Source organism: Polyergus mexicanus, unplaced genomic scaffold, assembly GCF_030449975.1.
Source record: "Polyergus mexicanus isolate NDT 795.1 unplaced genomic scaffold, iyPolMexi1.0 SCAF_2, whole genome shotgun sequence".
NCBI classification, from domain to species: Eukaryota; Metazoa; Arthropoda; class Insecta; order Hymenoptera; family Formicidae; genus Polyergus; species Polyergus mexicanus.
In genome coordinates this window covers 307,426-334,029 of record NW_027223322.1, presented here as the reverse complement: position 1 = coordinate 334,029, position 26,604 = coordinate 307,426, and the positions used below count along the sequence as shown (strand labels likewise).

The 26,604-nt window shown below is 37.5% G+C and overlaps 1 protein-coding gene across 5 annotated transcripts in view; it reads right to left on the bottom strand.

Annotated features, from left to right (window-relative positions):
• Positions 1-26,604, bottom strand: part of Cv-c (crossveinless c) — a 218,455-nt gene that overhangs the window by 130,079 nt on the left and 61,772 nt on the right. For all 5 annotated transcript variants that reach the window (XM_070312851.1, XM_070312870.1, XM_070312877.1 and 2 more), the window contains exons 3-8: positions 15,594-17,120; positions 15,031-15,208; positions 14,198-14,437; positions 13,688-13,927; positions 13,322-13,515; positions 9,382-9,427 (exon numbers count right to left, since the gene is read on the bottom strand). In XM_070312851.1, the coding sequence (XP_070168952.1) occupies positions 9,382-9,427; positions 13,322-13,515; positions 13,688-13,927; positions 14,198-14,437; positions 15,031-15,208; positions 15,594-17,120 (2,425 nt within the window). The remainder of the gene's footprint in view (positions 1-9,381; positions 9,428-13,321; positions 13,516-13,687; positions 13,928-14,197; positions 14,438-15,030; positions 15,209-15,593; positions 17,121-26,604) is intronic.

Genomic DNA, 26,604 nt, shown 5'->3' with positions numbered 1-26,604 from the left:
TTCTCAGTTTCGAAGAAACTCCATCACATTTCCGACGAAGAATTTTACATTTTCTTGAGAAACCGCCTGAGCTCGACAGCTACCGGCCGTCGTTTGCGGTCGACCATTTAATTGAATTCTATTCAGGTACCAGTAAATACTGCACGTATATATCTTCACGTTGTTGTCGAGAAGAAACTCGCGTGGAAACGTTCATACTCCAAAAAAATATGCTCCGCAAATGATGCACCAAAACTGCAAATTTATTTATACGAGTGTTTGTTGAAACGGAACCATATCATTTCAGATAATTCCGTATTCTTTCCAGAGCCGAACAAAATATTTATATTTCAAATTGAACAAGCGATTATAGAAGGAAGATTTTTAGGAGTTTCCAAAAATTATTCTCTTTCAAACTCCAAACGATGTTGATCCATCATATTAAATGATTGTATTATTTAATCCCTTAAAAATATAAAATTTGCAAACGCTTTTCTTCTAATTATTTCATCCGCCAAACTTTATAACTTAAACTGCAAAAATAATAGCGCAAACATTACCTTTCGTATAAATGCATATTTATGTCAAACGAGATCACTTGAGAATATCGTTATAGAAAAACATGCAGCAGATATATATTATGAAAGGCTCACAAGCAGTCGGAGAATCTAAGAGAATAATGAGAGTAGAGGCTTAAAATATCTTCTGCCCCTTGACAGGTAAATCGATAAGAGAAAATAAATATGGATGAGTATTGTCAGATATTGATTTCCGAGACACATATTGATCTCATCTGTCAAACTCAATAGCGGAACATATTCTAGAAGCTATTTTAAATCCAGAGACAATCCAGAGATAAGTAAATAGTGTAGCGAGAATGAAAAAGTTGTAGTAAATGGAAAAGTTGGAATATTGTGGAAATCCAGAATTATTAAAAAAAAAGTTCCATAACTGAAAACTTTTTATGAATCGCGAATAATCGTTAAAATTTCAAATTAAATTTCAAATCTGAGTATGAACAAAAAAAAACACAATTTTTGTCGGACATTTTAGCAACAATGAAAAAGTTGCTTCCGATGCGACCATTATTGTTTATTATACACGTTCTCGATTTAAGTTCCTATTCGCTAGATGCGCAATTAAAACGAGATCTTGTGTCTTAGGAGACACGCGAAAGGTATATACGCTGAAGACAAGAATCGGCAATTTTGATGAGCAAGAACAAGTTATATCGTGTGTAATAAAAGGCTTTTTTTTCCGATTGTCTCTGATGATCGATAACTTTTCATCGCCATTAGGAAACCGAAGAAAGCGACTCTTTGTCGAGGAGAAAGGTGTGTATCGCCATAAGTGAGGATGGCTGTTTTCCCGTTCTAAAGCTTTCAAAATCAACATGTTTCCGCCAACACGTAAATCCTAATTTCCGAAACTACAAGTTTACGTTGAAATTAATTAGCAACCTCGTTTCTCTAATCAGAGATGGCGCATCCATTTAACACAAACATCTTTCATCTTAATTTGACACATAAAAGCAGATCTACAAACGAACAAAATTGAAACTTCAAGACATAAATTTATTTAAGAATATTTAATATTTTTTCGAACATTTTTTCTTATTTTCTATATTTGATCCTTTCCAGAAAATTCAATAATTATTAGTTTCAAGCGTTAAAAAATTATTATCCACCTCCAATAGTGACCAAAAATTTCACATTTGAAGTTCATCATTTATTATTATTATATTTTTCCACAATCTATTCTTCTGTCCAATTCAAATGTTCAATTCGCGCCTTCTTTTCACACAAATTATTTACAATTATCCCAATTCTTTACTTTCCACGATTCGATACAATATCCTACTCACGACTTTTAACATTTTCTTTCGCCTTCAAACATTGGCCAACAAGAGTCAGGGAAAATAGATTGAGTTAGCTTGGTATAAAATCAAATTCCAAGTTTCGTTAACGAGCTTTCCCACGCCGCTGCAAGCTTGATAGCGGACACGATCGATACGTTTCTCTAAAGTCATCGTTGCATATGCGAATTAATCAACGTTCCGTAAAGTTGACCGGTTACTTTTCGTGTGTTCGAAAAAAAAAAAAAAAAAAAAAAAAAAAAAAAAAAAAAAAAAAAAAACTCGGATAGATCCCGATTGCAGAGAAAGCTGCGAAATAGGTAAAAATGCGACGCGTGCAACATGTGTGCGCACAAAAGATGCCTCTCTTCAAGGTTACTCAGCATCTCTCCGGACGCGCGCGACGAGATAGAGAGATTTATCGCGTAAGCCGCGACGGTATGTATGTATGTATATATATTGTTAAAGGAAAGCGGTAATCACGATGCTTAACGAGCGATTTGTGGCACTTTACAATGACGACATCGCGCCGGTAACAGATTGCGACCGTCTCGCAAACATCTTCCGATCTCGTCGTCACTCGGGACACGGCGAGAGACGCGTCTGAGAACTGTCCGTCATCTGGTGCACTTCGAATCGCGCGCGCATCTTCTACTGAATCATATGATTATGTCAATGTACTGTTACGCGAATTATTTACAGTTACGTCGCTAAATCATCAAATGTATCTGTATCTATCTTTTCTCGCATTTAACGATGCAGATAAGAATATTTTGTACTAGAATCATGTACATTGTGATCTCCATCGAGAGATTTCTGAGATAATAAAACTTGTAAGATACAATAAAAATATTTAAAAAAACGAAAAAGCTGTAATATTTCAGAGGCCCTTTAATCATCTGTTCATTTTTGGAGCTTTCTGTATCAATTAAAATGCTTCATCGCGTTATTGGAATACGATGATCTTCGTCTGCGGTTTATAAGCATCGCGCGATAAGCGTATATTTATAAATAAATGGAAAATTATAGCATGACCTTTCGCGGTTCGCAGCATCATCTAAACGGAGCGACCGAGACGAAGGACTGCGGTTATTAAATCGCTGAAAATGACGAGGAAAAATACCATAACTGTCATATTATAAAATATTATAAAGAAAATATCACTTTAAAAATAAAAAAAAAAATACATTACTTAAAGAATATAAAGATAATAATATATGCAATATTATTACTTGTGCAATATCTTATTTGCAATTAAAATTAAATTTCAGTACTATATGTACATCACGGATACTTTTAGTTTTAAAACATATTCTGCTTCTAAATGTGTCTAATATTTAATAACAAAATAATTAAACCTCAATATAGTCATATCGTAATTATGCGAGATTAGCCACGAGATTACCCACGCCGCGTTATTAGTTTAATCGCGATAATATCTGCATCCAGTCATGCATCTTAGCCTGCAAATCAATAAATAGCTGCTATTAGATAAGCTGCAGTCTTTTTCTCTCGATGGTTTGTCAACGAGGGTCAACAATGACCGGCGAGACATGGGAGGGAAACCGACGCCTTTCTCCCGGCATAACCGTACGTTGTTCGTGCCGGCCGTTCTCGCCAAATGACGAGATTAAATACTTCCCGGGCGAACAATAAGAAAGCTATCTCCCTATACGATCGGGTATCGATCTTAATTTGGTATTGTTACGAAACATCATTTAGCCATTGGCTAACGCGGGACGAACGGTTGTCTCGAATGAACTCCAAAGTTCGCAATAATCAATAGACGGAGAGATTTTACATTGAACATTTATATTTGCTATATTAAAAAAAAAAAAAAAGATAAAAGTCTGAACTGGAATAAGTTGCATCCGATAATCATTAAGACCGATATTACGCCCATAATTAACGTTTTATGATCCTTTTAAGGCGCGATAATAAAGTCGACAATTTAGATAATCGATACGCGAGAATTGCATAAAGGGAAAGTTTTGCTTATCCACTTAAACAAGGACTTAAATATCTGCGCGGATAAAAGAAATTACATTTCGTAATACGGCAAGAGATGAAAAAGGAGCTCTAAGGCATTTAGATTTCACGCTAATGTATTTAAATGAAAACCGACATAGAGTCGATCGTCGTCCTTGTCTCGATATCGCGGTCATGCCTCATTTCGCAAAATTGTGTAAATTTCGCAAAACGCAAAGGGACGAAAAGTAGTGGCCTTATATTATATAATTGCGGCAAAATGGCGAACGCAAATGGAGCGCGACCGCCGTGCGACAGCGGCGAACTTGGCGGATTCCTCCTGTCAATAAAGCCGCTGTCACACTTCGATGGACACTTGACGGCGAGAATCGTCGCGATTCTCGCATATTTTTAGCGCAAGAAATTTCACCGGATAAAAATAGTACGGGACAAACAAAGTTACGGCGGACGCGCACCGTTTCCGACGTGGGTTAACTTGCTTTTCGGTGCAGTCGATGAAGAATCTGAGGGAAGATCCCGAGCCTTACATTTCTGCAATTAAACTGCGTGAAAGCGCTACCAGATGCGCATATCTTAGAGAAACAGATGATACGGAAATCCTATTGCAGTATAAATATCGACACATCGAGGAAGTATTCGGATTATTCTGGCAACTAATCATTACAAAAATTTTCGACAAATATGGAAAAATTTTGTTAATATAAAAACTTATCATTTCGCTTACAATTCTTTTCTATATTTTGATATTTTTTAAATTGTATTTTGATAAATGTGGAATATTTAATAATGTAATATTATATAATATTATATCTTTTTTTAAATAAAAATTATTTAGAATAAACTTAAATAAAAATTTTATTTTGTCTAATTTCGTGAAGCTTATTTCGTTGAGAAATTTTAATTTTTGATATCAAATATCTTTTAAAATTTTTGCTTTGCTAAGAAAATCATTTTATCGCTTCGAATAACAATAACCAAAAATAAAAAGAACTTAATAAAAAATTCCCATAATTTTATTCTTTCAGCACAAATAAATTACTCGATATTTTCCCATTTTTCAGAATAGTGACAATTCTGTTATTTTTTGACTTGATATAAAATCTTGATATAAATATAGCTCGTTAAAATCAATATTAAATCGTTTTTTGATCGCTCATTATAAAGAAATGGCATCTCACTGAATTAGAAACGAGTAAACTTGGTCACTGTCAATTAAAATATTTTTAAACATATGTGTTACCAATGCGTTACGTCAACGCGTGCTGATGGATGAAGGATACCAAACGCTGTTGAAAAGCGCGGGCGTGCGTGTTTGACGGGACTGTGGCGTCCGAAAATTATAAAACACTTTTCCAAGAAGAAACAGCTGTTGCGAAATATCGTTTTATCCTCTTAACCCTTCTTTTTCCCGCGGAAAAAGATGGATTCTATATTAAGCGCGTCTAAACGTTCTCTAATAATGATCTGCAATGTAGCAAATTCAAGAAACATTTGTGTATCTTACGTAATAACAAAACACTTCGTCTATAATTATTTTTCTCCTACGCACTTTAACATTTTTTGTCATAACAAAATTTCAAAAGCCTTGTAAAATAAAAAAGAAAGAACACGTATATAAATACATCCACATCAACAAAATTGAGGAATATTTAAATCGACTAGGATATCCTGCTGCATGCTTCGAAATAACCGCGATCCGCAAAATCCATCTATAATCGCTCGGATCAATCGCTCCTCCTCGGTTTTGATCGAGGGATCTCTCCGAGACGCGACCGGCCGCGCGCTATTAATTGATATGTACCTCTGGCTGGTGCGATCGTGAGATTAAACGAAACGTGCGTGTGATCATACGGCTCGTGATGAGACGCGCACGCGAGCCGCGTGGAGTGCCACTTCGCAAACTGCGGGCCCAACGTCGCGGTTGCTGTGATAGCGACGACTGGCGACGACTTCCATCGGAGGATAGAATAAAAGCCGCCGCCGACGACGACGGCGACGGCGGCGCCGCGGCGCAAGCGTCCCGCGCGATCCGCTACTTCTTTGTTTCTTTTTTTTTTTTATTTATTTCCATGAACCGATCAAATCACTCGTTCAATGTTTCATTTTGCGCTAACAAATACCTATCCTGATTAATTCATCAAAATCCAAGGGATTAATATCGAGGATCGTTTCCGCGATACACGTCGCATATGATTTCAGTACCCTTCACTCGCTCGTGAAAGAGTTCTGTTTCCGCAAATGTTTATGCATTATTCGGCGATATAATATATTAAAAAAGAATCGATAAGAATAATTTTTTTTTTTTTGCAATTTGCTCATGTTTTCGTCATTTTAATTAATTGAAAAAATTTTTAAAAATTCAGGACTCTGTTGTAATGATTAGCGTGTGATATTAAGAAGAGGTTTATAAAAATGCATTTTTATATTGTCGAAAAAAGTTTTCTCTGTCACGTTTCTCAAATATCGATCCAGTCTCGACGACGCACGGTTGTAGGATATTACTCTAGTTTTCTTGGCAAGGATTAAACCCCAATATCGCTGTAACGCGCTTTTCAAACTATCATTTGTCCCAGTTCCTCCTATTCATGTATCCTACTAGCGGCTTTCTAGGCCATTTATATAAAGCAAATTAAAGGCCATTTTATTTTATGGAATTACAACAAAATTCAACAAATGTTGATGTAAATTATGCATTATGTAATTATTTCGAAATATTGATGACACGTTAAAAGAGATAATATATCAATAAAACATTTTCGATTTAACATATAAATGCTAAATGTTGTACTAAACGATGTTATAAATATTCACATGAGAAAAATGTGATAAATTTCATAGATTAAACAGTTAAATTTCTATCTTTGAATCGGTAATTCATGAATGTATTCAATATGTAATTCAAAATATATTTAAAATTAAGAAATTATACCCTATATATAACCATTGCTCTATACATTATAATATTCCTTTCCACGTGTCATTTTAAAATAAAATTATCGTAGAAAGTATAAAATATTTTATGAAAATGTGATTTTCGCTATCTAAATACGAGAAACAGGACTTTTACATCAACGGTAAGCTTGATCATCGTTAATCATAATCATGGCTGCAGTGCCATCGGCTATAAATTCTTAGAAATAATTTATTGCTTCGAATTATTTTGCGCCGATTATTTTTCGCAGCGTAAATTAAGCGCGATTTTCTCTGCCACGTTTGTTTGGCTATGAGGAAAGATCAAAACGATAGTAAATATACGCGAGCGGATATTAATTCGAATCGTTAAAATGAAGAGGCGAGGAACAAATCACTTATCATTACCATCCGCTATAGTATTGTTCTATTTTTTTTTTTACATTGCCGAATCCAATTTTGTATTAATGCGATTCAGATTTGTATGCGAGAGATGTTTTTAGATGATTAATTTTATCCAAATTCCTCAAGAATATTATTCTTCAATGCAGATAAATCATGTTCATTTTGAACAATCACGATGTTAAAAAGAAATAAACTATTTTATAAAATTAATCGTAAATCCCTCTTAACGAAAAGAATTGATGAAAAATAAAAAAATTCAATATTTCTTTAGATATCTTTCCTCTTTTGAAATATATAATTTTAAAGATTCGGATATTTGCAATTAAATTACAAAATGTATTATACTACACGATCCGGTTAAAAAGATCGATAGTTCTTCATTGACCGTTGAAGAAAATATGGCGCAAACTTTTTATTTTTATATCAGGTAATAAATATCATGTGCGACGCGATATAGGGGAAGTAATTTTCTAGTTTAAGGCGGCAGAGGTATCGCTGATTTTCCACTCTGTCGCGAGTCATCACGGAGAGTCGCTTCTTTTCATCCGCTATATTTCTATCGCAAGATTTATTCGATTAGCGCGATGCCGATTAAATCGCCGCGGGCGAAAAGGAAAGTGCATCGCCGGTTGCATATCCATAGATGCATACTAATCTCGGGTGTACCTACACCGGAACTCATAATCACGTCGCGCCATAGGATCGCGGCGCGAGAAAGCAATTAGTTCGCGTCGATAATTAATTAAACTTTCGCGATCGGATTCGACACAATACGAACGCACGAGCTCTAGATAAGAAGCGATAGAACTTTCATATAGCGTGATGGAGAAGATGATATTGGAAGTCACTCTCGACATCTATCATTATTTTTACATTACCGTAGGGAAGTCGATTAAAGTTGTTTCTTTCTTTTATACTATCTCGCACATGTATCTCTCATTTTTGTACATTTATTTCTCACACACACACATATATATATATATATATATATGTATAATATATCATATATTATTTATTAAAAATAAATATGAAAAAAATATAAATTTGTGTATAACAAAAATTTGATTAATATTAAATTATATTAAAAAAAAATTGTTATATTTTAAAAATTATATTATTTTACTTACTAATAAAAAATAGAGAAATTATTTAACGAAATAGATTGCGCAAGATATTACCGCTGAATCGTATCTATGTATGTCTACGCATATCCATGCAAAGAACGCGTAATTTCGAGATAATCTCAACAGAGTAGCGAAACTTGATAAACCTCGGCGAGAACATTACACGGATGTCTTCAATTAATTTCGTGCCGCGTAACTGAGAATATTACACGCGCATTAAGTCTAGTCGGGGAATCCCCTCATATAATGAACACCCAGACACCGCATTAGTGTATCATTGGCGGTCCGAGGGCGAAAATTCCGCCGTTTCCAACGTCGCAAATTGCATTCGATTGCGTTGCGAGGGAAAATTGATTACGCACTAAACTCGTTATCGGATGCACAGCTCGCCGATATTATTCGATAGAGATCGGCCTATCGATCTCGATCGCAAGCGCACCTCGTACGTCTCGTTCGCGCGATCAAAGATGTCAATATTCATTTTCGCTTGTGTCGGGCTCGTTTGCATCCCATGCGGGTGGCGTAAATTAATGACAAATTGGCGTCGTAAACTGATCGAATTATCGTTCAGATGTAATCAGATGCGAGCCGAGAGATGCCGAACTCGCCAACATTATAATGTATTCCAAAGGAAGCATTTTTATTCCTATTTAATTTGCAATTTAAAACTGATAAATCTTGTATGTAATTAAATATTTCTATATAATTTCTGCAACTTTTAATTTCATAATTTCTCAGTGTTTTTAAATACGATTATGTTTCCATTTCGTACGTATCCATCTCTCTTTAAGCACCAAATACGAATGTCGTCATATATCGCGCATGAAATGCGTGCATAGCTCAAATTATTTTCATATTTCAATTAACACATAAGAAATCGAAATAACTACTCTCGCTTGATTTCAGAACTCTCTTGCCAAATCCCACTCACGCGATAATCAAGCTATCAATCAATATCGCTTTAAAATCGATTCGTTCTTTCGACCATTAAAAGTTTTCCTTGGTAATATAATAGTTACGGGGAACGTACTGTATTGTTAGTTACAGTATCGGCTTCGAGCACGCACCGATTCGTGTACGATCGAGTGGGATAGCCGTTTCGTTCTCTCTCTCGCTTACCTGATAGTTGCCGTTCCGATTGCGAGCGCGGCTGCTGCTGCAAGCTCTGAAAACAGTACAGAACGTATCATTGGCATGAGAAAATTTGGCGCAAAAATACTTTCGGTGCTTGCAGGACCGAAGCAAAGAAAAGATCGAAAGGAGCACCTTTAGCGAGAACGATGCGTTTACTGCAGTCAAATATGCCGCGCGACGACGGTATTTCTCAAACTATTGCCGCGGTAAAAGGATCGCTCGAAATAAATTGCTTCTCTCGTTTAACGACTAGTTAATGAACTAGTAAAGCCTGTTTTATATCTCGGTGTAAGATAGGCGTTTCGAAGAACCGCAGCACGTACGCTATTTGAAACGTCTCGAGATTCCAAGTGAATTCCTAATTACGATTATGCACACATAGATATTATATTAGTGTGCATTTAATTTAATCGTTTAAGAGCTGATAACGTAATTTTATACTATTATATCGGAAAAGAGAACCGGTTCTTTAACTTCGTCGGCTCTAGTGCGGAGACGTTTTATTGCCTGATAATACGCGCAGACACAAAAGACACGATCGTTATCCTTTTTATCGATGATTCTAATTTTATTTTATTTTCTAGCGACGAAAGATAAATAATAATCGACGCGATTGAACCGTGACCCATTTACGGTATTGAGTCGGCCTCGAAAACAACCGTGACCTTATCTACGTCGTACCCTATCGAGCGGATATATACCATATATCGATCGATATTCCTCCAATATTCACGAAAAAAATGAAAAGTATTTAATTACCCTTAAAAATTCACACACGCGATACACCGTTCTCGCTCCGAAAAAGGCATCGTTCACTCAATCATATATCTCCCTTCGAACACAGAATCACTAACAAGCGTAAAATTCAAATATGAAAAGAATGAAGTAAAAATTAAGAAGTTGATAAAGTGGTAATATTAAGTACAATATTGTTATACGACTTCCAAGAGTTTTACGTTTTTACGTTCTTTGCATAATCATCTCATTGTTATTTTTAGAAATTCAATTATTAAAACTGTCGTTAAAATATGATTCGTCATATATATATATATGTATGTATATATAGAAATAATATTGTACAAACAAGGTGTAACTAAAATAAAGGCGATATCACGAAGCGAAATGTATGATTTTGAAAAAGAAATCGTTTCGCCATTATACGCGGTTATTAAGTAATGGATATCTCCTCTCAGGTATCGATATCATATTTAAAAATCGTAGACTGGCTGTAAAATATTTTTTCAAACAGGATCGAATGGACTATATTTTTTACGACTTAAACTAACGGGCTTGAAAGCGAAACCTGCGAGAAACTCTCAAACAAAAGTTATATCGTTTCCCGGGATCCTCGAGCGAATCATTTCGCCTACAAACGAGATATGAGATGAAACAATGTGACGCAGAGAGATACGCTACACTTTTACTAAAAATTTCCCCGTAGTCTCAAACAAATGTATCTCTTTTGAACCGTTATATTCCGAGAAGCATATTTTACACAGGTGCGTCACATTGCAATCTTGGCAGTTTCAAAAATAAATATCTCTGATCTGTATTTTATTTCGCAACGCTTCCGTTCATATAATCGCAATAAAATAAACGTAATATTTTACCTAAGAATATTAAAAAGAGATTCAATTGTTCTTTAGAGTATCTATAAATGAGAAAAAAAATCTACAGATATTAATATATATAAATTTTCATTTAAGTGTAAAAGTAGCGTAATATTTCTGGCTCCACATTCAATTCGTTAGGGACGCTGATTCGGAAAAGAACAATTGTGCGTCATTTACAATCTCCAAAAAAGAGAGAGACAGATATGCATTTGAAGCTCAAGTTTTCCACCACGGCCTTAGTGCACGCGTACCCGATAGACCACACGGCGTGGCTATATTCAAGATCCGAGGATGCCAACCGATTAATACGCCGCCACGGCTGGCTGCCCCATTAGCTTTGATCGCTCACCAACACGGGCAATTCAGTACCGGGTGTTCACGCGCGACTTCCGCGCGCGCGCATCCTCGTGCAATGGGTGTTTACCGAGAGGCAACATGCTCACTCGAGCGCGAATCCCCTCGTGTACTGACACTTCATTGATAATTTGCATACGCGGCCACTGTCCAACGAAAACCACCAAGATATAAATACGTAGATGCGCGCGTGCATGTGCGCGTCAAAGGTCGAGCCGCGATAGGTTTCATATACAGAATGCGAAACTACGTCCCGTTACCGGTTGTCACCCGAAATATTTGAGGTAAATAGAATATTGACTTGACTCTCTCTCACTCTCTCTCTTTCTCTTTCTTCTCTCTCCCGGCTCACCAAGTGCATTCAGGCGAAATGCCGCTTTTGCCGTCAAAGACTGACCTTGCACAATATTCGTCGTGCATGAAGAGAAGGACGGATTCTCGAGACGAGAAGAATGATGGAAAGCATGAGCCGAGAAAACAATAAGCGCGACCTATCTAACTAGTCATCCGTTTACTCAGGCACTTAAATTGCTCCAGTACATGTTAATGGAGTAAATAGCGTTGAAACTAATTCTGCTGACGTTACCGTGGACAAAGTTAATTATTTTCACAGAAAGTTTATAAAAGATGTATCGAATAACGAAGTACACGTAAACTTCAACACTTGGAAGTTGCATTCTTTTATGTAAATGTTACAAAAAGATTAAAGCTAAACTGCTAATCAGAAATTTATACGTAAATTTTATATTTAATACTTTAAACTTATAATTTTTTCGTTTTAAGGTATTAAGGTATCGTATTATTATGACATTTGTGTGGCTTTATGAGCAAGTTCTACGGCATATTCACAAACATAAATTTTAATTCAATTAATTGAATCAAAGAATTTAAATTCGATGATAAGTATAAAAGATTAGCGAGTAGTTTTTTAAATAGCAAATAACTAATTTTTCTTATTAATAATATTCTCCAATAACCTCGCTCTTCTACGCAAAAATTTGTCAACAATCTTTCGTATCGTAATTACCCACAGAAATCGTGAGGATTAATTGTTTCTTTAAGCGATTAATCATAGAAGATCAATAGCGCGCACACGCCTAGCTGAACGAGCAGATTGGCTCGATCGGTTCCTACGCGATCAGCTGATTTGCAAGAAATTCTCGTCTTTCGTGAAACAGGTGAGTATACTTGTCGAGAAAGAGGGAATCCGAGACTCATAACGCGGTAACAAAATGTCGATCTTACGACACTCCTCCCAATCCACGACGGATTATGCGAAGCAGAGCATACGGGACGCGATAATCAATGTCAAACGACGTACGCGCACCACGTGGGCAGAGACTAATAATCGTCCGTAAACAGCGGATCGTCGAACGCGGCCGTGGCCGAAGGGAGAGGCATATGTATACATATATATCTGAGATACACCCTGCGCGTCGGATAATCTCGATATTCCGATAACGTCGTACATGCTCCGCTGCCGCGCGATTAATGTCCGCCGTCGCGTCTAGGACGATACCCGATGTAAGCGTCCAGCCTCTCGCTCTCTACGAGTCACGCTCAAGTTAGCTATCGATATTATTTAAGGGACGTTTCGTACCGGTGACTTGACGTCAACCGATGTTCGCTTACGTAAGCTCGCGCGCTCGCATATTAAAGGAGGATAAGTCGGGATAAAAACGAGATGGTATATTATTACGTCGAACGCTCTAATCTATTTTGTCCGCACCTCGTATTATGCGTGATCTTTTTCACATGTAAACATTTTACGTGAAAAGCTATTAGCGGGTAGATTCGTATAAATTTTAATTATCCGTGTCACACTTAGCCGATTAAAAATAAAAAATATTTTATATCTGTTACAAAAATTTTTTTTTAATCAATTAACCCTTTCCGCTATATTACAACTATTTGAATTTATTCAAAACTCAGAAAGAAAAAAGAGAAAAGAAACTCACCGGCACCTTCCCGTTAGCTTTCCCGGCGTCGTTGTTCTCCAACAACGGCGCGCTGCTGCTCTTTCCGCCCATCTCCACGGCTAGAGGTTCTGGTTTCAGTTGAAGACTCGCCGCGGATGGCGAGGACGGCGCTCGGGGTGGCGTTTCGAGCAATTCGCCCGAGCTCAAGGAACTGCTCGCGGTAGTGGACAAGCCTGTTGCGAAAAGAAATCCAACACAGCTAGATTAGAATTTATAATATATAAAAGCAAACTAATGCAACACGCAAAATCCTTAAAATGTAAAATTTTCAGGATGAATAATTCATATACCGCGCGTAATAAGGGAAAAGAAAAAGTATAAAATAATAGCTGTAACGTGACTCACATAGCGGTAAATTCGTGGGTCTGGGTGTCTTGATCCTCGGCAAGGAATCATCGAGGCCGCTACTGCTGTCCACCGCATCTTGCGAGTACTGATCATCGTTCTGTTTCGTTTGCGTGTGCACGCTTTCGCGTTTCACCCATACGTCTTGCGAATTCTTGTCATTTCGCGAACTCAATTTCGACGGTCGTCGTCGGATTCGCTCCCACGTCTCTTTGCGATGGCATTTGTTCGGTGTTGACGCTACACGAGAGACAAGCACGGGATATACCGATTTTAGTAAATGTCAATTATTATAAAATTCAACAATGCAATCGCGAAAATGCAGCGAAAAAAGAATTTTTTTGTTACAAGCCACGTTAAGAGGATCATGATGAATATTATGTTATAAATCACGAATAATTTGTGTATTTGACGAAATGAAACGTTACGAAAATGTTAAGAAAAATATAAATATGGCAATCTCTCTTTAAATTGAATTTTTAGGACAAAAGCAAAGTATTTTTATCTTACGTTTAGTCAAGCGCCGATCTGTGCTTCTGGGCGGACTCGCTGTTCCAATTCCGCTTTCGAGCGGAGATGCTCTGTCAGCGGTATCCGGCGACAGACTTCCGGAGGAAATCTCGTCCATGCTCTGCAAGAGGTCCTGGGACGACGACGAGGATCTATTGTCGTCGTCCACGGTGTCTTGGGGAGAAACTGGGTCTAATGTGCTTTCATCTTGCAACGACTGCGAATCCAATTGGGATTCGGCTACAATGAAAAAAAAATGCGATTTAATGAACTATATAATTAGATTTGCAATATTAGTCTCATTTTTATTATATTATATCCATTGAAATATATATGTTAAACTTTAATAGCACAATATCTTACATTACAAAATATATTTATTTTGTTAAATTATATATATATATCTTTATTTTAAAATTTTAATTATTTTATTTTTTTCGGTAAAAATAGAAATTTCAAAATTTTAAATTAATTAATGATATTAGCAAAATAATATGTATGCATCTTTTAATGTGTATCTATCAATTTTCTACTAAAAGAAATAATTTTTCCAACAGAAAAGTTATCGAAAGAATAAAATATAAAATTATAACGTCCCATTCTGTGCCATTTAAACATACATAAAAATTATTCGAAACAGATATAACTTTAATGAATGCAAAGACTAAGCAGAAAATTAATTAGACGTGAATCATCGATTATCGAAATTCCTGAAATAGTCGTGTACTGGATTACGGAGAACCAGAACGGAAGTAAATTTCACGGACGTTAAATAAGCCTATGAATATATATCAAGCGGGTCGTGTAAAGGACTCGGATGATACGGAAATTACCTTGGGGAGAGTCGCAATCGCTAACCCAGGTGAAGCTGGAACTTCTCGAAATCGCTGGCGAGGTTTGAGTCGCCATGTCGGAGCAAGTGAGAGAATCCACCATCGGTGGACTATTCGGGCAACAGGAACCCGAACCATTTCGTATCCTCGACAACAGGGATTGCAGAGAAATAGGTAGCTGCGAGTGGAATAAAATAAACTAGTCAAATCTCGCGCTTTCTGTCATTTAAAGTACATGTATTGTAAATGCAAAGGCAATTTGATACCGATTTAAAAGTGTCAGGACAAATAATACATATCGTGAAATATATCTTTAGCATCTAAAAATTAATTATTTAAAAATATATTATTTACCAATATATAATTTAAAAGTCTATTATATATATATATGCAAATCTATCCGTTAATTATAATTCTCATTACAATTATTGAAATATTCGATATCTCGTCGATATGCATATATATATGCATATCGACGAGTTATAATAACAAACAATACATAATTAATTCCAACATTAATAACAAGAAAATAATTAATGATAGAAATCAATATTGAAACTTACGGATCCCGCTCTCGCGTTCTGCTCTTCTATAATCTTCTTTACGTCAATGTGCTCCAATTTGGCGAAGGTTCCATTCTCGATCCCGCAATTCTCCTCGATGTCGTCATTTTCAGGCAAGTCGCAACTCACCGCGACGTCGTTACCCCATGATCGCACCAGAGAGAACTTCTTCAAGTCTACCGGGCTAACTTGCCTGACATCTTTATCCGATTCCGATAGTCTTTTCGCAGTAATATCCGAGCGTAGAGTTAGCGGCGATATCGCCCTCTTTTTGGTTAACATTTCCTTCGAATTCATCTTGCCGTTTTTCGTCTCGTGACGCCTGTCGTTTCTTAGACGTAACGAATCTTGATCCGGTAGCGAGGACACGCTCACCAGGATAACATCGTCCGAATTCTCGTGAAACATCGAAATGTGTCGTTTTCTTAATAACTTGGAGAATGGTGGTTTCTTTTCCTCGGTCGGCGTCACGGGCGCCGACTTTGGCACGCGATTGTCCAAGGATTTAGATCTGCCGCTGATCTCCTCGTTCACGAATACGTCGTCGTAATCGGGATCCATTGTCTCTTGATCGTCCGTGCCACGTCGGAGCCTCTGCAATCGCGCTGTCTTTCTACGCTTCTGGCTTGTCAAATTGACAGGCGGGCTTATCTTTCTTTCGGATTGTTGTCGTGGCGGCAACTTCGCGGCGGCCTCTTCGGGCGCTTCCTCGGCGCTTCTGAACGAGCTTCCAATGTCCACGATGATATTCTCATTGGTCCTCGAGCTTAATCCTACAGGTGTCTTTGGTACATGGCAAGAGTTCAATCGCGCGTCCTTCGGAGTACACCCGCGCTCCAGCTTCGACGGTAGACTAGAGGTGATACGATCGATCTGACTCCTGATCGAATTCATCGGCAGACAATTGCTGGGCTCGTCGTAGTCGGAACTCAGTGCGTCCGTGGTATGAAATCGACCACGCTTGCCGATGATGTCTTGCAGATTCTCTGGCAGACTGTCGCTCTTCCTGTCCTCCGGGATGACTCGATCGTGCGGCTCGTCGTAATCGGAATTTAATAGGCAGCAACAATCGTCGTCAACAAACAGTCTTCCGTTTCTGCGATCTCGAAGATTCTCCTCATCCCGAGAAGGTTCGTGTCCGCCGCTGGACGTTGGATCGGAACTCTCGCTATCGGATAATCCGAATTCGTTCAGCAACTCCTTGTATTGTATCACCCTGATGTCGTCGTCGCTACGCGCGGCTTCCTTCTTCTTTTTCTCTTTGGTCAGTTCGCTAATCTCCTTGGCAATTATGTTATTGAATTCCGCGAGAATACTATTCGACCAATCGCCGATATCTTCGCCGCTCCTCGTCAACGAATTTTGTCTCCGTACAAAGCCGTGCGACCTCGTGGCCGGCAAGGATCTCGGAGTGAACGGTTCATTCGCGTAATTGAATGATTTTTCGGGCTGAGCCGAATACTTTGGTTCATCCGTGGTGCGAAGCGATGTCGTTGGAGCTGATTCGATTATCTCGCCAATTTCCTCCTGAAGACAATTAAAAATTTAAGGCGTTAAAAAAAACCTTACGTTGTCTCAAAAGCTTTCTCATCAAGTGACATTCTCTTTTCTCTCTTCGGTAAAACGTAATATAACTCGTGAAAATAACATCATCATATGCGTGCGTATAACGAGTTAAACGGGAAACATCGCTCAAACGTAGATCCTCGATCGAAGCTAAAGAGAAACTCGCAAAATCTTGTCGACGATAGAGAGTAACCTTTGCGCGGATATTTCACGCGTACAGTTAACCAGCGGAACGTATTTTTAAAATGGCGCATATAATGAAGCGGTTACAGAGGCGAGAGAGGCTGGCGGTCCTTGATGTTCGTCATGCGAGATAAAATGAAGGAACCGACCAGCTGCCGCGACTTAAGACGAACCGATTTCAACGTGCATTCCTCTTTCTTTCTCTCATGCTCTCTCGTTTTATTTAGCTATCAATCGCATCTTTGTTCGTCTCTTCAAATTTCAAGGCATTCTTACACGCTGTCATTGTGAACATAACATATATATCCTAATCAAGACTGTAAAATGCGTTTAATGTAAAAAAGTTATATAAAATTAGCTATATAAAAATATATAAAATTTACTCTGCGCTCTTAAAAATATAGATATCAAAATATAAAATTGATTAAACTCGATGATTCGAAATGATTAAGAAGAGAACTACAAACTTCGATATTTATACATCATATCTAATGTTTCACTCCATTTTGAGAATATAGTTGAGAATTTGATTACGCTCAAGATATCTGTAATTCGGGAAAATCAATATAATATTTAACATACTATATTTAATGATAAAAAGTAAAAGCTATTGTATGAAAAGTTATAATCTCTCTACACATAACACGTAATTTTTATCTGTAAATAATAATACGCTATGTGTAGAATCTTCGAGCTCCGAGCCTCACTAGCTCTCTTTCAGCTCTGTACAGGCGAGTTAAATTGAATTTGCATAAGTCCCTCGATGCAGCTCGACCCACGCGATCTCGATACGCACGAGACAGCCGCGACCGGACGAAACTGACTCTTCAGTCGTCGTATCGACGTATCAAATTATACCGAATGGGAAGAATAAGCTTGATTAAAACGAGAAGATAAATACGATTTGCGTTCGGAATTCTGACTCGGTCAAAAAATAAATAGAAAAAAGAGGTAAGCGCCATTGGAAATCGAAGGATTAAAAATTACGGAAAAATGACTTTTCAATCAAAGTTCTTACAAGCTAGAGAATAATGATGGGGACTCGGTAAAAGGAAGAGCGAGAAACCGTAACTACTTTTACGAGCGAGCGAAATTTATAGGCTGCCGTGCGTACGCAAAACCACCGTTGCACGCAGTTAGCCTAACCAGCGAGTTTAGCGAAACTCATCGAGACAGCGGCAACATGCACCACGAGCATCGTCCATCGTGTCGGCCGCGTAAGACGAAGAGCCGCCGAGATAAGACGGCAGTAGAGAAGATCTCGAGGGTACATTCAGCCGGTACGACTGCATCCAGCTGGACGATCAATCATCGCGCACGAGCTTCCCATTGTTCCTACGCGGGTGTTACATTGTGCGCCGCGGGCTAAATGCAGCCGAGCGCTGCGTGGGATACCGGGATATAACTGTCTCGAACGTGTCAACCCATTTACTATCGGCGACCAATCTCTCGCGGCTTTGATATACCTTGATCTATCCACGGGGACCGTCTATTCCAACAGGTTAATCCCGGCGTTGGCGGATATGCTCATAAAGCAATTAGGAACTCGTCTCGAGGATAATCCGACTGTAACCGTTAACACAATGAGCATGTTTGAAAGCTTGACCTTTATACCTATTGTACCAATTTACCACGTGGGAGTGAATTGCACGCGCCGTGAAATTTTCTAACTAATATCTAAAACGCGAAAAAGAATTTTTCGAAATCTAAACATCTTCAAGCTTCTCGATTTTGATTTAAAAAATTAGTCGGAGACGCATGAGCCAATTTGAATAAATTATTTACGATACGGGTATATCGTCGAAGAGATGAAAGATAAGAAATTCAAAAAGTATCATCATTAATTTAATAACGTTATTATAGATCTGCAAAATTAGAAGACCAATTCTTAATCGCCATTTTATTCATCATGAAAATTTATCGCATCGTCTGTACCTCGTTATATATCGGATTATTTCCGGACGCATCTCACGCATCCTTACGAACGAGTTAACAAAACGATGACTCTCTTCGTCCGTGTGGCCGATTGTTCGCGCGAATCTTAATCGCCGTAATTGTTGATGGATCGAGGTGGCAACGTTTCCGTCGAAGGACGCGGAAGCGCGGGCGCGTCAATCGTCTTGATTGGAATCGCGTTTAATCTCCGCTGTATACCTACAATGGCGCGCGGCCATCGGCGCGCAATCGCCATATGCCATTCTAATATTCTCCATCCATAACGCTTCGGCCGGTACATTTATCAAGCCGATATTTATGTGAAAGCACGCACGTCGAGCTTCTAGCGGTGCACTTTCTTCCTGCTCGAGATAGCTCTTGTAGCGCGAAATGATTAGACGCGAGCGCGTCTGGAAAATTTTCTCTCGCCTCCGCGTGGGCCGACTATCCGCTGATGATAACGACAATCAACGAGATTGACGTTGCTAGAAAACAATAAATTAACACTCGCCGGCCGTCAAGTCGCCGCTGATATCGATAGTGAAAATTATTTGGCAACGACTCGCATTATTTATGGCTGTCGTGCAAGCGTAAATTTTACATGCTACATAAATAACGAATCTTGCTTAATACAAGGATAAAGGCGACATGTAAATTTTAATTATCTCGATTACTTGACAAATAAAATATGAAATAATTTTTCACATAAAAATAAAAAAAATACAACTATATATAATTTATATAAAAATAAAATTCTTGCATATAGAGAATGCACTGACAAGTAAAAACGACTGCTCGTCAGAAGAAAGTCTCGAAAGTTTTAACTTTTTTTTAGGCGATAGAATAAAGTTGTGTAGCGTATTCTCAGTCAACAATAATTGCTGTTAAATTATTCATCCATCGGTCGAACGGTTAATTTTAAACGTTAATGTCAAACGAATTAATTAGCAAGTAACACGGAAATCACTTCACCGATTGCAATTTCACCGTGTGAAATACACGGTCGCGCTTAACGTCCTCCTTAAAATGAGAAAAATCATTAACCAGTTCGGATAAGAAAAAACTTGAAAAAGATATCAGCGTCGTTCATTAAGCGAGGAAGCTTGTCGCCCGTCAAAATCGTTGATACATCCGCCAAGTATGGCTAGTGCCAACAGTTCCCGGTAGTGTGTGTAAATTTAAATTAATATTTAAATTAAAGGTAGTAAATCTTGACATTTTTTCACACTCGAGTAACAAACGTGATTTTAACATGTATTTATTACGCTGTTCACCCTATAGCTCATACTTTCTATACTTATATTCTTTCTTCTTCAATCAAGCGTAAAATCGTTACTTCTCGTACTTTGTATATAGAATTATTTATCACCCAGCAAAAATAATTTTGTGTACGATATTATAAAAAAAGAGAAAAAATTCTAGAATCAATTAATATATTTATCTTAATGTGTTTTTTTTTTTTTTTAATAATCTATAGTTTTCAATATTCTAATGCCCATGAAAATTGACTATTGATATTTCTTTACAAATATTACAAATAATTCAAATTAAATTTTTTTTATTTCAAATTATACTTTCGCAGCTTGAAAACATTTTCATAAATTTATACAGGATGTATCAACAAAGACTCAAATGAAAAAGAGCAGGTTTTGGACATTCAATTCTAATTAAATTGATTTCTCCTTGTGTGTAATCGTGTATTATATTTATAGAAAATATCGCCACGAAAAGACTCCAGAAAATTATGAGCATGTAAAGCGTATAATTATGACAGATCATGTGATGGGAGAACATCAGAGGGAGAACTTATCACCTTGGCACGCGATAGTTTCGTCCAATGACTCAAAACTTAATCAAGCACCGGCCGCGAAAGCTTTAAGATTCGAGATAAAGAATGATCGAATCGAGTTAAAGTAACGTTTCAATTGTCATATAAATAACGACTCGCGTTCGAATAATAGATTGCATTTCATTTCGAAGAATCGATCTCGGCGGTTCGACGATTTTCGCGCTCGCGCGTACCGCTTAATCCGCTCGCAATTATTGAATCGGTTAATTAATTGCGGTACTAATTAACACCAATTGCTGCATAAATCAGATAAATTTCTACGCTAGATACAGTCCGGCCTGAAATCAAACTCAATCAGTCACGTGATGATCAGCAATTTATAATATTGGCTTTCGCGCTGGTCGAGGAATCTATTTTGCATGCTTCTCTCGCCGCGATGATATATCACATTGAAGTAAAAATACAATGTTAATTAATTGACTGCTCAATCACATCCGCATTAAACGACACGCTAATAAGAGGTATTATCATGGCATTAAATGCGTGAGATCTAAGATCGAAATGTCGAATGAAATGTGCGTGACCTATCGATCGGATGGAAATTGCTATTTACATATTGATCAATTCTCGTTCCACCAATCCTATTTAATTTTCCCACATGTAACGGATAACATGGAAACTCCACTATTCGGCTCTTAATTAATTTCCGCGACGATCGTAATATTTTACGTCGTCATATTACCGGCCACAAATTTCCCATCTCGATTATCGATTCCACATTGAAACATAAACTAATGGCAAAAGCAGACTTCACATTTCTTCATCATTTTTCACGACATAAATTATAAAGAGTTCTGTTAACATTAAGATAATATATGTATTTACGTAGTCGATATTTCTACTGTCAAATATTTACATAACTGATATATCACATTTTCAATATACGTTTTTCTATTGTATTTATCACTTTTCTTTATCTCGGAACTTGTGCTCTATTTTGCGAACATTACTAACTATCACAGTGCGATGACTATTCTCTGATAAACCACATGTTTCCATGTTTCTGTCCAATCGATCGTAAAAGAAAGGTGTCGCGCGAGGTTACACGATCGGAATCCAACCGATCTTCATTGGCGCGTGGAACGTGCGTGTCGCGATGCCAAGGATCTCAGGTGTGTGGACATACGCGTCCACGGTGGACGGGGTCTTATTTGTCTGCACGAAGGATCACCTCCTATATTTCTCGACGGTCACGAAATGACGAATTCCCGCTGGCAACGGGTTTCAACACTTATTATAAAGTGCGATAACGACAACTGTAATTTCATCCAATTATGTAGTTACATGGGATGTCCTAGAATTACTAGATGTTTTTTTTTTTTTACCAATCACGGATGCTAGAGAAAAGGCTACAAGAATAATAGCGATTTAACAATAAGGCATTAAAAGTTGCGTAAGAAATTAAATGATAAATTCTTGTAGCATTTTCGCTAAAAAAAAAATATCGTAAGCGCATCTTTAAATTTATTAAAGTCCATAGTAATAGGAGAGAATATGTACATATGTGTATATATAAATAATAATTACATTTATATATGTGATATTAGATATAAGAACACGTAATATGCTCAACATGGAACATTAATTGTAAAAAATTAATTATTGATTAAACGCCAGAGAATTTAATTATTCAATTATTCAACATGAGGTATGTCTCATAAGTAATTATATTCATTATGCGTTATATCTCACTTGTAATTTTAAATCGCGACGCGATTTACCTCTACATAGGAGAGCTTCTCATAATACGTCGCCTAAATCTGATCATTAAGGAAGCAATCGACAGGATACTCAAGAGTTATGCAAGTCGTAAAAGCACCGCAATCGAAATACAAGTCGAGATTCGTCGGCGTGCTTTTTCTACGAGTCGATGGCACGAGTGTCAACGTTTATTGCAACCGGTCTAGCAATAAAATATCGCTATTCCTCGTTATTAGTACTGGCGGAAGTTTATACGATACTTTTTTCGCCTTGCGGGCTCGTCCGATTGAAAGCGGTGGTAAAAAAAAAAAAAAAAAAAAAACCTGAGAGATTTCAGTCATTTCATCAAATCCATTTGAGAAAACCGCTCCGAGGCTTTTCTTCTTCAAGCAATCTCGCGGATCTCGACCGTGTTTACCTCGTTCAGATATTCGCGTTTACTCGGTTGTTATTATGTAAATCGCGCGATGTAATTATTTCTAATCCAATGATGGATGAATATTCAATTTGTTCGCAAGTCATAAAATAGTTTTGTAAAATATTAATACACATATAGTATATATATATATATTAATGCGTAATTATTCTTTGTTTAACTTATTGTAACGTTAATCGACGCTATCTAAGTTAAAAGGAAATATTAATAAACGATGAGCTGTACGTTGGTCATCGATAATGACGGGAAATCAAGATGCATCGAAATGCAATCAGCATATCGCAAACACTTTCCCGTCATCTGGAATCAAGAACGATGGATCGAACGGCGTGTGTCGGCCCGGTCATTACCGGGTAGTGAAGGATCGGCCGATCTTGCAAAGGCTCTTTCATCAGCTTTCTATCGGCCATCTACGGAAATTATACGTTGTATTCCCTTGTGATACGAGGCACGCCGGGTATAATCGTGTTACGCTTCTGCTCCGACATCAAGAGGATCATTACAACAACTGTGTGTTCCCGAAAGGATCCGCCGACCGTGATCCATTGAAATCAATCCTCGCATGTCGTTCGATGCTTGTATTTAGAATTGTGACATATCTTTTTTTTCAGTCATCTTTATTTTGATCCATGAAATAATATTAAAGTGTCATCGTTTCAAAGATTTTCTTAAATTGATAAAATATACGGATTTCTTCCCTAAAAGTCTCATTCTTTCCTAGGATCTTCCCTAAAGATCCCGACTGCTGGGAGAAAATCAAAATATAGTTGTAAATTTGGCAAATACAATAAAAGTCACAGGAAAGCGTGAAAATTCTTCGTCAAATAAAAATCGGAACATATTATATATACATGTTCGTTTAAAATTCTAATTTTCGTAATATTTTAAGAATAAAATCACGAGAGAGAGAGAGATTTTATGTAATTTAAATCTAATGTTAGAAACCGGAAAAACAAAACAAGATATGGAAAATTTACATTGACAGAAAATAATAAACGTAAGAAGCATCCTGATGATACGATGCAAAAATTCGCGAGTGCAGCGGTCAGACGGCGCATCTGGAAGCAATGACTTTCGCGTATGCAAATCGTGAACACAACTTTATTGCGACGATCGAATAACGATCTCTCTCGCCGGCGGTTTATGTCCGTTTCTCGCGGCGACGGGGTTAAATGCGAAGACGATTCTCTTCCGCTTGACGCCCCTTTTGTCGAGCGCGAGCAGCGCGCTCGCCGTGAAAGTGCATCGCGCTCGATGCGCGCATGGAACGTCGTCGCGCATATTAACGGGTCACGCATCACGCGTGTGAGAAACGGTACCTTAGGTACTTGCGGACGAACTGTCGATGTGTCTCGCGTATAAACCCTCGTTAAAAACTCTCGCGCGAATCGCAAAAAATTATGTCCACCGTGTCATGTAAAATGTATGTGCGATCGTTTTGTCGCTATGGTTGCCAACGAACATACCGTATCGTTCGCTTCGTACATTTGTGGATTAAACTAAACCCATGTTTTACATGTAAATATATCAAATTAATCGTCTTTTACGTTTTATGTAAATATAATATAAAACCGTAAAATCTTAACAATATTAATCGTAAATATTAATAATAATTATATTAAATTGCAATATTTGTTTACAATTTTGTAATTATTTAAAAGCAATCTAGTAGGTACCAATTTCAATATAAAAAGATTATTAGAATTGGCTATTCAGTATATCTCAATTGCCCTAATTGATCGTAATCAAAGAATTAAATCTTCAACGTTTATGAATAATATGTTTAGCTCTACATTCTTTGAAATAAAAGAATTAATTATTCACATTGGAAAATTGAATGAAGCGATCGATTTCTACAAAGTTATAGTACCCCGTTCATTATTTCGTAATAAAAATTTAAATCGACCTCGCGAACAAATTTAAAACGAGATCCTCCAAAGAAAAACAAGCGGTCGAAAAATTAATTTCGCTAATATCTCTGAAAAATTCATTCGAAATTGAAACGAGATACAGTTATCTCGCGATTGAGCGTTTAATGAGCGTTTCGTCGCATTCATATATAAGTGGCAAAGATTTTTAAAATGTAAATGTTGATAATAAAATGATAATAAAAATTGTGATAATAAAAATTGATTCCTTCTCTTATTAACCCGCGAGGAGTCTCTTTACGGGGAGATCAAGGATTGCGAGGTGCATCCTCGGCTTTCATGTGTGGCTATCATCGAATCAAGGCCAGGCGTTTCATCGCCAAATTATAAAGCCTCTTGAGGCCCGTCACAATGTTCCCGATGGCAATGATAAAACCACCAAAACGGAGTAATAAGTATGGCGCACTGATAAACACGTGATAAAGCAGGAAAAGTAGTACTCGATCGCTAAACTCTTTGACCATCGTTTGGAAATTTCTTCGCTTCCGTGACATTAAGATTATTAGCAACTTTCTCTGATAATTGAACCGAGAATCCGTCGAGGCAAATCGATAACGCGCGAAAATCTGTCCGCGTTCGTATCAAAAATAAAGAATCAATTATATATACGTTAATAGAAAATTATAATATTAATAACATGCTTTACAACAGTATTTATGTCTCATTATCGCAATCGAGAGTATCGTGAAAAGCGTGAAGATTTGCTCGCATTCGATAGAAATAGACAATTACATTCTTAATGATATATTATAACTGTCAATTTATAATTTTAACAAAAGAGCAACGCGTGAAAATATATTCGAGATCGAAAGATATAGGGAATTCATTACGTTAATGGAAAATGATAATCACGCCAATTTTTAAAACCTCGTGCTACGCGGACGATCGAGAATGCCGGCGAACGATAAAGAGTCGCGTACACGTTTTTCAAGCGATTTCTAAACACGATCTAGCTCCGTCTCATTTTCTACGTCCACTAACTACGTCTACAGCTGCAAGATCGCGGTCCTCGGAATGGAAACCAGCCTGGGAAAAAGTAGGAAACGCAGCGTTCTAAATCCGTGACGTCAACCGGCAAGAACTTGGCCGGTTTTAATTGGCTTAATGAGTTACAACGTCGGGCGAGCCACGACCTCCTAATATTCCAAACTATTCTAAGCGCAACATATCGGGTCCTTCCCGCGGTTTCTGTCGCTGACGTTATTCCAGCGATCCAGGGGTGTCTCGAAACTTGGTCGTACACTTCAAAATCATCCCACGCTCGTCCAACATTTGTGCGAAATTTGGATATTATTTGGTAATTACATTCAAATAAGAAAATGAAAACCGATCGATGATTCGTCGAATTTTCGACGAGGCATCGATTGTTTCGATCTATCGCGCCACCATAAGATAAAAAATTAATATTTCTCT